The sequence below is a fragment of the Callithrix jacchus genome, chromosome 10, assembly GCF_049354715.1.
Source record: "Callithrix jacchus isolate 240 chromosome 10, calJac240_pri, whole genome shotgun sequence".
Taxonomy (NCBI): Eukaryota; Metazoa; Chordata; class Mammalia; order Primates; family Cebidae; genus Callithrix; species Callithrix jacchus.
This window is the reverse complement of record NC_133511.1, coordinates 28,386,245-28,401,576: the sequence shown is the minus strand read 5'-3', so window position 1 is coordinate 28,401,576 and position 15,332 is coordinate 28,386,245. Positions and strand designations below refer to the sequence as shown.

At 52.5% G+C, this 15,332-nt stretch overlaps 1 protein-coding gene and 1 long non-coding RNA gene across 3 annotated transcripts in view; one reads left to right on the top strand and one right to left on the bottom strand.

The window, feature by feature from the left end:
* The window catches only part of FLI1 (Fli-1 proto-oncogene, ETS transcription factor), a 118,798-nt gene extending 110,517 nt beyond the window's left edge, over positions 1-8,281 (bottom strand). The window contains exon 1 of one of the 2 annotated variants that reach the window (XM_035265058.3): positions 8,057-8,281. Coding sequence is in view for 1 of the 2 variants with exons in the window: in XM_002754578.7 (XP_002754624.1) it covers positions 7,117-7,134 (18 nt within the window). In the remaining variant the exon portion in view is untranslated. Of the gene's footprint in view, positions 1-7,116; positions 7,322-8,056 lie in introns of those variants that run through there. The other variant, XM_002754578.7, reaches the window with a different exon arrangement.
* LOC144578062 (uncharacterized) lies at positions 8,005-14,028 on the top strand. Its single transcript, XR_013523131.1, has 2 exons — positions 8,005-8,734; positions 9,280-14,028. It is a non-coding gene; the product is annotated as an uncharacterized LOC144578062 (long non-coding RNA).
* Positions 14,029-15,332: the final 1,304 nt, after the last annotated feature.

Genomic DNA, 15,332 nt, shown 5'->3' with positions numbered 1-15,332 from the left:
TCATCTAGTGAAATAGAGTTTCTCCTCCCTTTCCCAATGCCATATTTAATCAACAGGTGTCTTTGAAGACAGCAGATAGCACTGCTGGTTGCCCGAATCTGTCTCTAGTTGTCTAATCCTGACTGCTGCTCACTTCTTATGTGGCCTCTGATAAGTGATGGAGCCACTCCCATATCCATTTCCTAAGGAGCAGAGGGTAGGAAGGATTTGTTTCCAAGAGACTTGTACAGCTATGTAGAGTATCCCTCCAGTCACAAGCTTTCACTCCTCCTTTCTATATATGTTACAAGACCCAAGTTATTATTATTTTGAGGCAGGTACTCACTTTGTCACCTAGGGTGGAGTACAGCAGTGCTCGTGGCTGATTGCAGCCTTGACCTCTCCGGGCTCAGGTGATCCTCCCACCTCAGCCTCCTGAGTAGCTGGGACTACAGGTGAGTGCCACCATGCCTGGCTAATTTTTGTATTTTTTGTAGACACGGGTTTCTCCAGTGTTGCAACTCTGGCCTTGAACTCCTGGGCTCAAGCAATTCACCCATCTCAGCCTCCCAAAGAACTGGAATTACAGGCATGAGGCACCATACTCAGCCCCAAATTCTTTGTTATGCTCTGTAAGGTCCTCTGTAATCTAGTTCCATTCAGTCTTTCCACTCCCATCCTCTCCATCACCTGTACACTTTCCTCCCCAAAGCACCCTTCCACTCTGCTAGAAAGCTCTTGAACATATTTTCCTGTGAAAGCTTTATCTATCCTTCAAGCAAGCCCAGGCTTAGATCCACCTGTGCCAAGAGGCAGTGGTGGCCAGTGTGTGAAGAAAAAGCAGTAATCTGGAATGAGAAATAGGGGGCTTGAAACCCAGCTCTGTCCCCTGTTGACTGTACTCTTGGGCAAGCTGTCCCCCTTCTCTGAACTTGAACTTCTTCCATATAAAGTAGAGATGTCATGATGCTATCTCCCATGGGGCTGCTGTGAGAATGGGATGCAAGAGCGTACAGGCCAGTGATCTGTGAAGGGACTGTACGATCTGTGAAGGGGTTTATATAGGAGACTACATAAATATTATAATTGGGTCTTTCTCTGTCTTTCCAGTTCAAATTGTCCTTTCTTTTATCAGGTCTATGGTAACACTCGCTGCATTCTGCGGGGCACACACACGTGGCTTATCTTCCTGCTAGGTCTCCCGGCAAAGCAATGTTGCCATTGGTGTCCTGTCTTCACAGAACTTAGTCACATAGTTTAGTCCCTGCGTAACAGTCGTGTAGTCACCTTCATATGGTTGGTCAGTTTATGATTCCCCTGAGACTGAGTATTACTGATCCCCATCAGACCAGGTAGCTTTGCACAGAAAAGGGTTATTCCATAGATTACCTAAATTTTGTCAAATTTGCACTATATTGGCCCTGCGGGTGATAGTGTGGGGACATATACCCCCATCCATAGCCTCTGGGGAAAAATCTCAGTGCACAGGCTACTGATGGTCTATCAGGTCAGTAGCAGAGCTGTAATACACAAAGAGTGACATCACTTAATGACATCATCCTATGGACCAATTAATACATAATGGGAAGAACACTATAGACATGAAATCATTAAAGCAACAGAAATTAAAACAGGGTGTAGTCTTCTGCAGAGGAAAAGACATCTGCATAACTCTGAGATTACGAAAAAAGCTATTGTGGCTGGTTGAAGATTTTATGAGATTGTGTGTGTGTGTGTGTGTGTGTGCGTGTGTATGTAACAATGTCCTTTAGCCCACTTAATTTGTTACAAAACAACAAGCAAAATATAGACTTAAAAGGAATGTTTTAATTATAGGACAAAAAACTATCAATATAAAAATTTTCCCAACTCTTTTCTTTTTTCTTTTTTTTTTTGCTGGGGATAACTTAGTACTGGCATTAGACTAATATATATCTAGAAAGAGGCTTGTTTTAAATTAACTATTTTTTAAACAAATGCCAAGTTAACTGTTTAATCCCAAACAGAAAGAGATGTCGAAATCCTAAATCTTTTTTTTTTTTTTTTTTTTTTTTTTTTTGAGACGGAGTTTCGCTCTTGTTACCCAGGCTGGAGTGCAATGGCGAGATCTCGGCTCACCGCAACCTCCGCCTCCCGGGTTCAGGCAATTCTCCTGCCTCAGCTTCCTGAGTAGCTGGGATTACAGGCACGCGCCACTACGCCCAGCTAATTTTTTGTATTTTTAGTAGAGACGGGGTTTCACCATGTTGACCAAGTTGGTCTCGATCTCTCGACCTCGTGATCCACCCGGCTCAGCATCCCAAAGTGCTGGGATTACAGGCTTGAGCCACTGCGCCTGGCATCCGAAATCCTAAATCTTTTTTAATGAAGCTGTTATTCAAGACCTACTATGACACAGTCTGGAAAATAGATCCATAAGATGCCTTCTGATATATTTTATTTAAATAGTCAAATATTCCATTATTAAAGGAGTTGAAATAAGGCTTCAGCCTACCTGCCCAGGATCTGTAGAGAGGCTTGGCTATTTCAGTAAACTACTGTATTTTTAGTTGTCTCCTGGTAATGGAGACTGTTTACTTTGTCTACTGGAAAATAATGATTTATTTTGGAAAACAGTTGTATAAAAATTCTATCTAAAAATTCGTAATTTGTTTTTTCCTTAAAAATAAAAATAATTCAAGATGGCAGTGATACGCTTTTCATATTTTTCATTAAACACCAGTGGTGTCTTTAGTGTAAAGTGTCAAATTCTTTATGATTTTTCTTTTAAAGTCTTCTCTCTCTCTCTCTCTCTCTCTCTCTCTCTCTCTCTCTCTCTCTCTCTCTCTCTCACACACACACACACACACACACACACACTGCCTCCATGATTCTACAATTCATAAAAATGTCGCAAAAGCAAATGATATTTTCATGGCATAGTGGAAAGAACACTGGCCTAAGAGTCTGGAGCCCTGAACTTTCACCATGACTCTGTTGGTAGCTAAATGTATGATCTTGGCCAATTCATTTAACACCCTATACCTCAGTTTCCCCACCCATAAAGTGAGAATGTCAAGCTAAATACTCTCTAAAGCTTTAAAGTTGCCAACCTATGAACTTAAATTTGGATAGCAGTGGAAGGGGAAGGAAGCTTTTTGGTGGAAATTATTCACATGCAAAACAGGATTCTACTTGGTAACTACCTGAGGGGAGCAACTGTGTGCTCACAGGGACAGATCAAGTGATGGAGGCCATCTTGCCTGGAGTTCTTGTGAATTCAGGTGACAAGGAGATTAAAAGCTGTGTGTGGCAGGGGAGGCAGCAACCCCTTGAGGACAGCAGTCAAGCCTCTGTTCCCAAGTACTCCTCACTCTGCTGCTTCTTTCAAACCCTGTCCAGATGTTTCCGTGCCCTGCCAGTGACAACCTGCCCTCCAACGCCTTGCAGAGCCAGCAGGAACCCTGGCCCTTCTTTTCTGCTCTGTTTGCCAATTGTTGACTGGCTGTGTGGCTGGTGCTGCACTCCTCTAAGGTGGATGATGAGACAGTGTCTCTGCCCAATCGTGACTTTGTTAGACACACTTTTCCTCACCATCCTGGCTATATAGCTTCATTACTTTCTATTCCCTAACCTGCGTTATTGTTCTTTAGAAGACAGATCACCACTCAACTGAGATTGTTCTCTGTGTGTCGGCTGCCTCCACTGGAGTCTACATTCCTGGAGAGTTTTGATCTCTGTTTTGTCCTCAGTACACAGTGCAGAGCCTTGCAGCATAATAGATGCATCATAAATATTTGTTGAATTAATGAAATATGCATGACAGTAAATCTGGTCCCTGTTCTAATTTTCTGACCAATCTGTCCCGGTATGCCCATTCCCCAAAGTAAAATTAAATCAATGTGTATCCAGCTAAGGGAACAGACTTAAAAATTCTTCCTGTGACTTGTGGCAAGGAGGTGCTCTGGCCCCATTTTCTAGATAAGAAAACAGATTCAAGAAGTGCCTTGCTGTAAGGCACACTAGGTAGCAGAGCTACTAAGTAGCAGAGCTGAGAACGAACCCAGGCTTTGTGACTCCAAATCTATCATTCATTCCTTATTTCCCACCTTCATGTACCACATCTGTCTTCTCTGTCTCCCCTTCTGTAATAGCACCATGTGCATTGTGTCAGGTGCCCATAAATGAAATTAACTGGATTCAGCTGAAGCCAGCCTAAAACTAAGATGCAGTTTTTGAAACCAGGTCATCTCTTAAAGCAGCAAACAGTATCATGTGCTTTTTAACACTGATAATATCAGTGTGGGAAGCAGGGGCGGGGGTAGGGTGTTGTTTAATATTGCAGGTTAACCTGTCAGTGACAAAAGAGTAGCATCGCTCCAGCAAATATTGCTTCTCCCGATGTGATGCTCAGAGCCTTCCCAGGAGTTGTACTTGGAAAAGAGAAGAGAAGAGAAGAGAATATGGAAGGACTTATAAAGAGAGCAACAAGATTAAGATTTTGTAATCACATAGAGTTGTAAAAATTATGCACAAAATAAGGGGCTTTTGTGAAGAAATCCAGACTTCCCTGGCTTCCTGCACCAAATACAGCCTGAGTGCTGAGATCCATAGGTATTTTGAGATATAGACAAGTCTTATATTTGTGGGAGAACTATGCAGGTGTATAGAATCACATCCTAGAATCACTCAGACCTGATTTTTTTCCAGGCAGTTCAAACTGGAAATGGACATCCTGGATTTGTGTCCACAGATTAGATCCGGTCTATAGTGTCTTCAACCTTGATCAGTGCAGGGCTGGACTTAGTGCACATACAAATAAGTGTTCTTGTAAACACATATGAGCATAATATTTTAGGCACTGAGAAGATTGAGAAGACACTATTGTAGAGGTAACCTAGTTCTACCGTTTCATTTTTGTGAAGATTATGAAATTCAAACAGGCTTAATGGATGGTGCATTCTCATCAAGAGAGCAGAATAACAGTGGTCTCTCTCCTGGTCCACTGTCCTCTCCAAGGACAGTATTTGAACTATTGTGGGAATGGGATCTGAAAACCCCAAGATCCAGAGGTCACATGTGAACAGAAAACTGTGGCTTTCACATAATTTAAACACCAAAGTATACACTAAAGTCTCAATCCTGCAGAAGGCTTGGAGACTGAAGATAGCTCTGTGGGGACTCTGCCTTGCCAGGTAACTTGGGTGAATGACAGGGTGCTTGTGGGGCTAGGGGGAGAGGGTTTGGAGGAGCTCATGGCTCCTACCACCCACACAAAAAGAAAGGACTTTCACGCCCATCCTTGGCCTGAAGTGCCAGGTTCCTGCTCTAAGCCCTTTCTTGAGGCCTGCCATGCCAATCCCTGCTTGTATCTAAAGAGGTTAGCACATCCTGGGTACACAGACTACAGCTTCCTCCTTTTGCTCAGGGCCTGTGCGTAGATTTTAAGCAGTGTGGAGATATTTCTTCACTTTTCCTTAGGGTGTCCACATTAAGACCCTGAGGCCATCTGACCACCCTTCTGGGTCAGAAAGGGCCTTCAGAGTAAGTGGTGATTGTCCTGATTGGGGGAATTTTTCTAGAGGGGAGCATCTCATTACTATACAGAGGCACTTGCATGCAGACATCAACAGGAAGCAGAGAAACAGGCACAAAATGGCCCAACGACCCCCACTCTCGGGTCTTTGCAGGAATCCTCTCTCACCTACTTCTCACCTACTCACTTTGGGTTTGAGGAACCCAGGCTCCTGTAGGCTTCCTTTAACCCATTTCAATCAGTTATCTCATCTCCAGATTTTCAAGTTCCTTCAGTTGGTGTCTTTTACCTAAGTCAGCAGATTTCAAACTTTCATTAAAAAAAAATTAGAAAATAAAAACCACGACCCCACCCAGAAGATAAAAATCTCTCGAATTCTCTGAGCCCAACATCTTAGCCTCCTCTAGCTAAGCCCTGAGCAGGGAGTTGATTCCTTCGGGTTCTGGGGAATGGCGGGCTCTGCCAGTCCCCACCTCGCCAGCCTAATAGTTTTTCCAGACAAACTCCTGCTTGGTGTGGCGCGTCAGCCTCGAAGCTAACCCCTGGTCCCATTCATTTCCCTAGGTCCTCTAAGGCCTGTCACGTTAGGGGGTGTCCCTCCTCTCTGCTCCTGGCCCCACTTGGCAAACCCTTTCAGAGGCAGCAGTCAACCTTTCTGAAGTGTGACGCGAACCCAGACCCTCACCCTTCCGCCTGGGCTGCACTTTGCAAACTAGACCCAGGCGTGGCGGCGGCGGCGGCTGGGGTGGGATTGGCCCGGCCGGCTCTAGGCGCGGGCTCACAGCCGGCCCCTTCAGTGGGGGCGGCTCCGAAGGACGCGGGACCCTCTCGGAGGCGACAGCTCCAGGAGCCCACGTCCTGGAACCGGCGCAAGCCTGGGCGAGAAGGGCCGGGGCGCAGGGCTCGAGGGAGCTGCGCGGACGGGGCTGGGGAAGGTTCCCTGCCGGAGAGGCGGCGAGGTCGGCCCAGGAGTCCCGCGGAGCCGGCGACTCTCCAGCGCCGAGAACCGGGCGACTGAGTGCCGAGAGGAAGGGAAAGCAGCCGGCGCAGACATGTAAACAGGGGCTTCCATCTGGAGGAACCCGCTCAGACAGAGCCCCCGACACACTCACTTGCACCCCTACCCTCCAGCGACGAGGCCACTTACCCGCCCCAGGGCCCACCAGACAGGGACCCGAGAGGGGGCGGCTGCAGCCCCGGGCCCTGCCGCATTCGGCCTCTGCTGAGAGGAAGCCACATGCCCAGCGCTGGGCCAGCGCGCCCCGGCTGCCGGCGGGAGTGGTGGACCCCGAGGTCTCCCGCCCCTGACTCCAGTCCGCACTCTGGGTCCCCAGGTTTCCCACCGCCCCCTCCTGCAGCCCGGTGGGCAGCGGGGTGGGAGAGGGCCGGACTCCACTTTGGGGCAGGGATTTCGGGGGAGGTTGCGCTCCACGCGGCGCCTAGCCGGCTGGCCCGCGAGTAGGACTCGCCACCCGAGCGCCAGGGGAGCCGGCGCAAAGCCGGGGCGCGGAAGGAAGGGAGAATGGCCACGTCTTCCGGGCCCCGGGCCCCGCACCTACCCGCCAGCCGCTTCGCTGCCCTGGCCGGCCCCCACCACCCGCGCCCACTGCCCCGCCGCTTACCTTAATAGTCCCGTCCATTTGGCCAAGTCTGCAGCCGAGCCCCCCAATATTCCACACATTGACCCGGTTACAGCCTGACCTCGCAGCCCCTTCGGATTAGCCCGGCGCGGCCTCCCCGGCGCTCTGGGCCCTCCCTGCGTGCCCCCTGCGAGCGCCCTGCCCTCGCTCCCCGGTGCACGTTTGTTGTTGTAGCGGAGCGAAAGAGACAGTTAACCGGATGAAACTTTTTTTCAGCTAATTTTGGGAAGTGACTTCACTTTGCGAATCGGGGAGGAAGTCCTATCTCTCCTCTCTCTCTCTCTCTCTCTCTCTCTCTCTCTCTCTCTCTCTCTCTCTCGCTCGAGCTCTCCTCTCTCTTCTCTCCTCTCTCTGCTCTCTGCTCTCCCTCGCCTTCCCACCCCTCACACCCCCTCTTCCTCCCCTCGGCTGGTCCTGCTTTTCGCATCACACACTATATAAATATATGCGGAGATGCCCAGACACATTCATGCGCTGCGCACACAGGATACTTGCTTCTGGGAGATAAGAGCTAGCCGGGAACAATGACGGGGTCCACGCCCAGCGTCCGCGCCCTGATTCCCGAAGTCTGCACCTCCCCCCATCACCTTCCCCCAAAATCCAAAGCCAAAGACCTTTGGCTTCTTTGCTTTTCCTGGGGCGGTTGGCCGAAGGTGGCCCTCCTGACTCATTCACTTTCCGTTTCTTCCCACAGATACGTTCATTAATGCTTTTTCCAGCCGGAGACAAACTTTTTGGGGGTGGGGTTGGGGGGGAAAGGAGTGAGAGTTGACTAGGGCTGGGGTAACCCAGCGCCTACTGCAGGCGAAGATCCGGACGCAAACCAAGGCAAACCAACCATTAAAAAGTGCATCCAATAAGAATTTTTCCACTCGGGCCCTCCTCCGCTGCCGAGACGCGGCAGAGTCCCGGAGCGGCTCACCCACTCATCCAAGCGGATTCTGAGCGGTTTCGGGCTGACCCGCGCTGTCGGGGAGCGGACTTCATTCCGGGCGCATTGTTAGGAGAAGGGCGCCCTCCGGGCGGCGCGTCTCTACCCTTGGGCTCCCGGTACCCGCAGAGAGCTGAGATCCGCGGCGTCCTAGGCCACCTATCTTCGTCTCGAGCCAAACCCCTAGCGCTTACCCGGACGCGACGGCCAAGCACTGACTCCCAGGCAAGAGTCGCCCTTCCCGTCCCCCAAGGAACTGACATTAAGGCGGGACATTCCCTCTACGACAGTTAGCAGGTCCCAGGAGCGCAGACCCAGGCTTTTCCCGGGGTGAGACCCAGAGCTGTGCGCTCCGGACAGTCCTCCCTACCCAGCCTGGAGGCCGACGTTCTCCAGCCCACCCGGAGACCTCCCCACCTCCCTACTGGGCCGCCGCTTGCCCCTGTTGGAGCAGCCTCAGGGGGCTGGGAGCTTTCGGTCCGACTCCCTTCTCCCGGACATCCAAAACAGATTACCTTGTCCACGCTCTCCAGACCACGCTTTAGACCTTCTCACTTTTATTTAAAGAGTCCGATGGGGGAAAGAGGAAAAAAAAAATCCAGAGGAGATCCAAGTCAATTGGAAAGAAAAAATTTCGAAAGGGTGTCCACAGCAGCAAAAAAAAAAAAGGTGACTTATCAATTCTTTATTTCTTCAGGAGCAATTGAGCCCGAGAGCTCACTCGCCTCCCTCCCTCCCCCTCCCCCTCTAGAAATTAGTCTCATCAATTCAGCTCCAATTTTGGGTTCGAACACAGACACGGGGTCTGAACGTGACCAGACCTGGAGTGGCGGGTGCAGCCTGCCAGCAATTGAGACTCCGCGAGCGTGTTGGGGGTGGGGGTGGGGTGGATGGTGGGGATGGGGGCCGGGCTGACTCCCCCCGTTCCTGTCTGCTTCTCAATCCAGGGGTCTGCTCCGGGGCTCCCCTGGGACCGCCACATCTGGTTACCGCTAGCGGGGTCAGTCTCCCCCCCCCCCCGCGTTTGCCTGGGGCCACCAGTTCTGGAGTTCAATTAAAAGAAATCAGGCTTAACCCTTTCCTTCCCGCGGCGGGCTGCCTGCCTTCTCACTCCTCCCTTCAGCGTTTCCACATGCTTTCCAGAGAGGAAAGAGGTTAACGGGAAAGGAAGAATGAATTACATCCTTTCAAACCCAAAATTGTTTCCTTTTCAGCCCAGGCTCTACCGACCTTCAAACTACAACAGAGCTTTCAGGAGAATGCGGGGAGATCGTTTCCCACCCGGACCTCACCAGAAACCCGCACACTCCAGCCCATTAATCCTCTTTCAGCCAGAAAGGACTCCAGATCCACCACCGAGAGGCCCCCTTCCTGGTGCTGGGCAGTTGAGAGGCTGTTCAAGGCATCCCACAGTTGGTGACTGTCCCCCACCCTCCCCCTAGCCCTTTAGAAGGTACCTCTGTGGCAGACACCATGGCTAGGTTTCTCTTTCCAACTCCTGTCACTCTGACACGTGACAGATCACCTTTGAGACATTAATCAGTAGTCACCTCAAGATCTCTATACTGTCCCCCAGTTCCTTTCAGTGTTAGCTGCCTTCCCCGTTGGAAGTGTTCAGCATGGAACTAGATTAAAATGAGGACTTGCCCTTTAGTTTCAACTCTGGAACTCGATAGTATTTTATGTTTCTCCCCGTAAAACCAAAGCTGTGGCAATTTCATAGTTTTGGAGATGGGTAGGGGATAGTGAAGAGGCTGGCATAGGCATCACTGCCCCTTTGTGACTCACCGACTGGCACTGGTGCCACTGTTGTTGGCTTTGTATCAGCCCCGGAGGGGAGGCTCCTCACAGAGGTCTCCACCTATAAAGAAGACCCCACCTAACTCTGACTAGATCTCTTCAGGAATCTGACTTCCTCCATCCAGTGTTGGCACTGTGGTGGGTCAGTTTGCCCCACTCTTATGTAAATCGGGGTTTTTGCTCAACTCCACTGCTGCAGCTGCTTTTTTAAATCCTGAAAGGGGATGGGGGAAGCGCCCTAACCAAGCACAATAGTAAACAAGTCTACCCTGTTTAATGTGGTTACCACCAGACATCTGGAAAGATGGTTTGATCCTGGCAGCTCACATTGTTTTCACGAGCAGCCAAAGGGAATATTTCGAATGTTTGCATTGAGACAAATTGATAGAGAGCCTGCGGTGAGGGCCGCGACAAATAAAAACGGTCTTGTGATAGTGGGGCAGACCTCCCCTTCCCTCTCCTCTGCCTCCCTCTTTCCTTAGTCTCTCTCTCTCCTCCCTCTTTCCTTAGTCTCCGGGCCTAGCTTGGGGAAGGCTGCCCCTGCCCACACACTGTGCACACCCTCTTTCCTGGCTCACCACGGCTCCAGTGGCCTCGCCCTTTCCCAGACTGGGCAGAGCTGCTGACCAGGAGCTAGTATGGGTGCAGTCGGTGACAGCTCACATTCCACCAGCTCAGGGCTGGCTTTCAAGTCAGAGGAAGCTCACAGTCAGGGAATCTCTTCCCAATATTTAAAACAAAAGCTACCTACTGGAGATAAACATGTCCCAACAACAAAACAGCCCACCACACATTTCCAAGTCTGGGGTCACTTACAGAAAGCGTGCACATGGGCGTGAATACCCAGGAAATATTTGGATTTGGAGCATTTTCATTTGGAACGTTGGTGAGACGACTTGCCTCGCACCATTCGCACTTGACAGTATTTTCAAAGATGCGGAAGTCCTGCTTCCCCCGGGAGGGGAGCGGCGGGGCGAAACGTGTCTTGGCTCGCTCAATGTCAGCCCTTTTGACCCGGTCAAGACTTTCCAGACGCGGGCTTCCCGGGCTCCTTGGGCTTCAGCCTGGGTTTGGGGTAGGCGGATCTGACGATTTGAACCTGATCCCTGAGGAACTGGACCCAGGGAGTCACTCGAAACTCCGCAGGATGCCAGGCCTGGCAAAAGGTCTCGGGCGGCTCCTCTCCCTCCGTCCGTCCTCCGTCCTACCCCCCTCTAGTCCAGCGCGGCCACAGCGGGTATCCGAGCTGGCAAAGTGGGAGGAGGAGAGGGCTGGAGAACGGGGAGGGGTGGGCAGGCAAGCGCCAAAACTCCAGACTGCACAACTGCAGCTTCAAGTGTCTGGCCTTTCGCTCCAGGCCATAATTAATTTGAGATTTATTTTTATTGGAGAACCCTAGTCTCGTCTGACCTTAGCCAAACAAGGCAGCTCGAGCCGCCCCTGGATGCGCTTGAATGCCGGGGAACATTTTTGCAGGAAGGCTCTGCAGGAGCGCCTGCTTTGAATTTGTTTCTCAGACTTCATCTACTCACAGAGTGAAGGAAGATTTAGAGCCTCTGCTCGCCCGGCCCGCTCCCCACGCTAGTTCTTGCCTTAGCGCTGAATGGGTTCAAAACGCTACGTGGGAGGCCGCGGCGGCGGGAGGGCCGGGGGCGGGCGGGCTAGGAAGGAGGAGAGTCTCTGAGCCCCCAGACCACGCGGCGTCGATGAGGAAACCCCGAGGGAGTCCAAGACTGACCAGATAGAGCAGGCTGACAAGAGGTGGAGACCAGCCAGGTGTCCCGACCCTCGTCCAGTGGCGGCGCCAGGATGGGGCAGTTGGGATGGGGCCAAGGTGGGTTCAGCTTCTCCAATCTCCATCAGCCCCCTCCTCCCAGCCACCCCAAACAACATTCATTTTAAGAACAGATCCGAGTCCTTGAAACGCAGCTTCGAGACCTGCCGGCCAGACCTCCGGGGCGCATCGCTGTGAATATTCTGGGGCTAGGAACCTCCTGTCCAGGGGACAGACGGATGACGACATCTCCCCCAGAATGCAGCCTGGGCCCAATCCTCAGGCTGGTAGGTTAGAGGAAGGAGCCTGAGGGGAGGCGTACACAGAAAAAGAGGAGGACCAAGCCAATCCCACGGGGGTGCGGAGCGGAGGACCAGCGAGGAGGTTTCAGAGAAGTGCTCTGCGCTCTAGGAGAAAGTGCTTTGCACTCGGCTGGCATTGCGCAGGTGCGGTCAGGGTTGCTCTACTTGGTCTTTGGGTCCCTTCACTCCCCCATCCTTAAGCAAAACGTCACTAGTGGAAGTTTCGGTTTGGGGACCAGCTAGCCTGGGTTTGAATTCTAGCTCTGCACAGTAAGTGGTAAAGCTCTGAGGACTTGAACAAGTTCCTTAACCTCCGTGTGCCTCACTGTCCTAATCTGTATAATGGGGTTATAATAGGACTTATCTCAAGGGGGTGTTGTAAGACAGAATGAGCCTTTAGAACTTCCCTGGCAGCCGGCACAGCTTTGCCATTACTACATGTATCTTGGCTTTGCCCCTCACATCACATTGACCTCATGTGCCTCAGTTTCCCGCCTGCAAAATGGACTACCTCCTAAGATTGCTGTTAATATTAAATAAGCTAATACAAACACAATGCTTAGAGCAGTGGCTGGCGAAGGTCAGAGCTGAGAGGTAGCCATTAACGTCGCTGCAGTTATTCGTCTACTACTGCGTGTCAGCGTCTCCAAGAGTCACGCTTTTCCCTCTCTCCCTTTCCCTGGTTCATCCCTGCCCCTTTCCCACCTAAAGCGCTCCTACGTGGGCAGTTACCTCCTTCATCTCTCTGTGGGACCCCTCAGAGCCCAGACCACTGTCCAGATCGTCACCCCGGTGGAGTGGGCACTCTTGGTCCCGCGGGGCAGCTGGGCTCCTCGCTTGTGGGGCCCGGGCGCCTGGGCCCGCGATGTTTGTCAACAACCCTTGAGCCGGGTGTCTGCCAGGCAACGGCAGGGTCTTGGCAGCCTGCGACTGTTTGTGCCCCTCTGGCAAATGTTCGGCGGAGGGAGCCGGCGGAACAGACCCAAGATTGTCCCTGCCACGCAGACCTTTCGCCGCCATCAATGCACCCCTTTGTGCAACAATACCAACTTTGTGGCTGCTGAAAAATTCATTTTCCCCCTTGAAAAGAGCTCCTGCGGCGTGCAGCAACTCTGGAGGCCCACAGCTCCCAGACTGCTTTCTCCTCAGCCCCCAGGCGGGTCCGCTGCGCTCTCCTGGACCGATCTGCTTTGTCCCCGACCTGTGGCTTGGGTCTCGATCTGCGGCTTTCACGTGCCCCTCTAGGGTTCCTCATCCTGAGGTCCTGGGTCCCGGGTGTGTGTGGGCTCGAGGGTTCCTTTGAGTGGTAGAGAGACTGCAGCTCCCCGCAGTCATTTACAGTCTTCAGTGCAGAGCTCCCGCAGCCCGGCTCGGGGATTCCAGGTGGTGGAAGTGCGAAAGGTTATGCCTTCCTAAACTTCTCAGGAAAACTGGGGACAGCGAATTCATGCGCGCCTTAGTCTAACCTTAAAGCATGTAACCTCCTGGGAGCCATTTGCTATTTATCCATTCACTGATTATTGCTACATTGATTACACCGTATTTCATTCATTCATTTACTCAGGCATTGTCAAGGAAACACTGTTTTTTGGGCCAAGCCTCTAGGCTTAGGCCTTCCCGTCCCGAAGTGACCAAGTGACTCCTTCGGACCTCAGGTGTGTGAGTGGGAAGATGCATCCCTGTGACAAGTTTTCCTTAGAGAGATCCAAGGATCTCCCATAATTGGCGATCCTTGGACAAGACCCAAGAGTTCGCACCCCATCGCACAGGCCCAGCCCAGCTGGGCCTCAGGGACCCGTCAAGGGAGCACTTGGAGGCGGGGCTTCAGGATGGAGAGGGCGGGGCTTCAGGATGGAGAGGGCGGGGCAGGGATCTGGGAAAAGTCCGCGGGTATTTGCAACGTCGCAGAGAGTCCTTCCTCCTCAGCTCTAGGACAGGCTCAGATGACCCTAAGCTTTGGGTCCCTACTCGGAGGGTGTCAGGTCGCCGCCTGAGTGGACCTCGTCGCAGCCCCTCCCATGGGCAGGGCCGCCCGGTGCTCAATCTCCGCCCCACCCAGCCAGCAGATTTTCATTAAACGTGTAACCCAGATGTCCCAGCCTCGGTTTGTTTACATTCTTGAAAACTGTTGTGGAAAGAAAGAGAGAGAGAGAGAGAGAGAGAGAGAGAGAGAGAGAGGGGGGGGGAGGGAGGGAGGGAGGGAGGGAGGGAGGGAGGGAGGGAGGGAGGGAGGGAGGAAGAAAGAAAGAAAAGCCCTTGGTTGTGCTGTCAAACAGCAATCTGCACTTCCAAGGAGCGGGCGGGGCCAAAGATGGTTGGCTGGAGCTGGAGGGCTGATCGGGTGTCTAACCTGCAGTAGAAGCGCGTGGCGCCCGCACACCCGCACGCCCGCACACCCGCACACAACCCCACATGCAGATAGGCGCACACAGGCACACAGGCACAGACGCGCTCACACACCAGCGCGCACGCGCTTAACGCAGGGAACCTGCTGTGCTCCAGCCGCTCAGAGTACACCACCCATTGGGACCTGATGCGGAGAGCTGCTCTGTCTTCCCGCACAGGCTCCGCCAGGCCCTCCCGCTCCCAGTTTCCCAAACACTGGCCTCCAGGAGCGTTGCTTCTCAAGCTAGGATTCCCGAGAGTCTGTGCCACTCTCATTTGGCCAGGAGTGCCCCAGCTTGAGATCCACAAGCCGAGATAAAGGCCCACGACCACCCCTACCCCTTTTTCCCGGGGAAAGGGAAAAGGGACCATAGACCCGGGTGGGGTAGAAGCCAGGGGTCATTACCTGTTTAAAGAAGCTGCCATGTCTTACCTTGACGTAAGACGACGTGTCAGGGACTGTCTGAAACATCGTGGGTTGCTGAGGGCGGGTCAGGAACGTCCAAAAGCCAGCCTGGGAGGGAGAAGCCTCGGTTACCCGCCAGCGGAGTGAGGGGGAGACAGTGGGTTGGTGGCCTGGTGGTGAATGCAGATGGAGAAGACAGCAAGGGTTTGGGAGGCTCAGATCTGTGTGGTCCCTCGAGGGAGGGTGCCAGTGGTTGGGCAGTGAGCACTCTTCCTGCGCCTTGGTCGGGTACCAGGGCTTTAGGCCAGGGGACGGTGAGGAATGAGAGCCACTTCACACCACTGGGTCTCCTCCCTATAGTCCTTTTACTCTCCCCTGGCCGAAATCAGAGACAGCCGCCTCCCCTACGGCCTGAGCTCGCACTGGGGCTGACTACAGCTTGTTCTGGCAACTCCAGGATGTTCTGGTTCTTGGTGCGTGCTGAGGAGAGAACGCGGCCAGGTTAGAGGTAGGACTCCCCTTTCTTGCAGCCAGAGGAGCTGATGCTTACAGAGCTGCCAACACTCGGGCCCTCCGGGCACAGACCTGCTTGACTCCCTC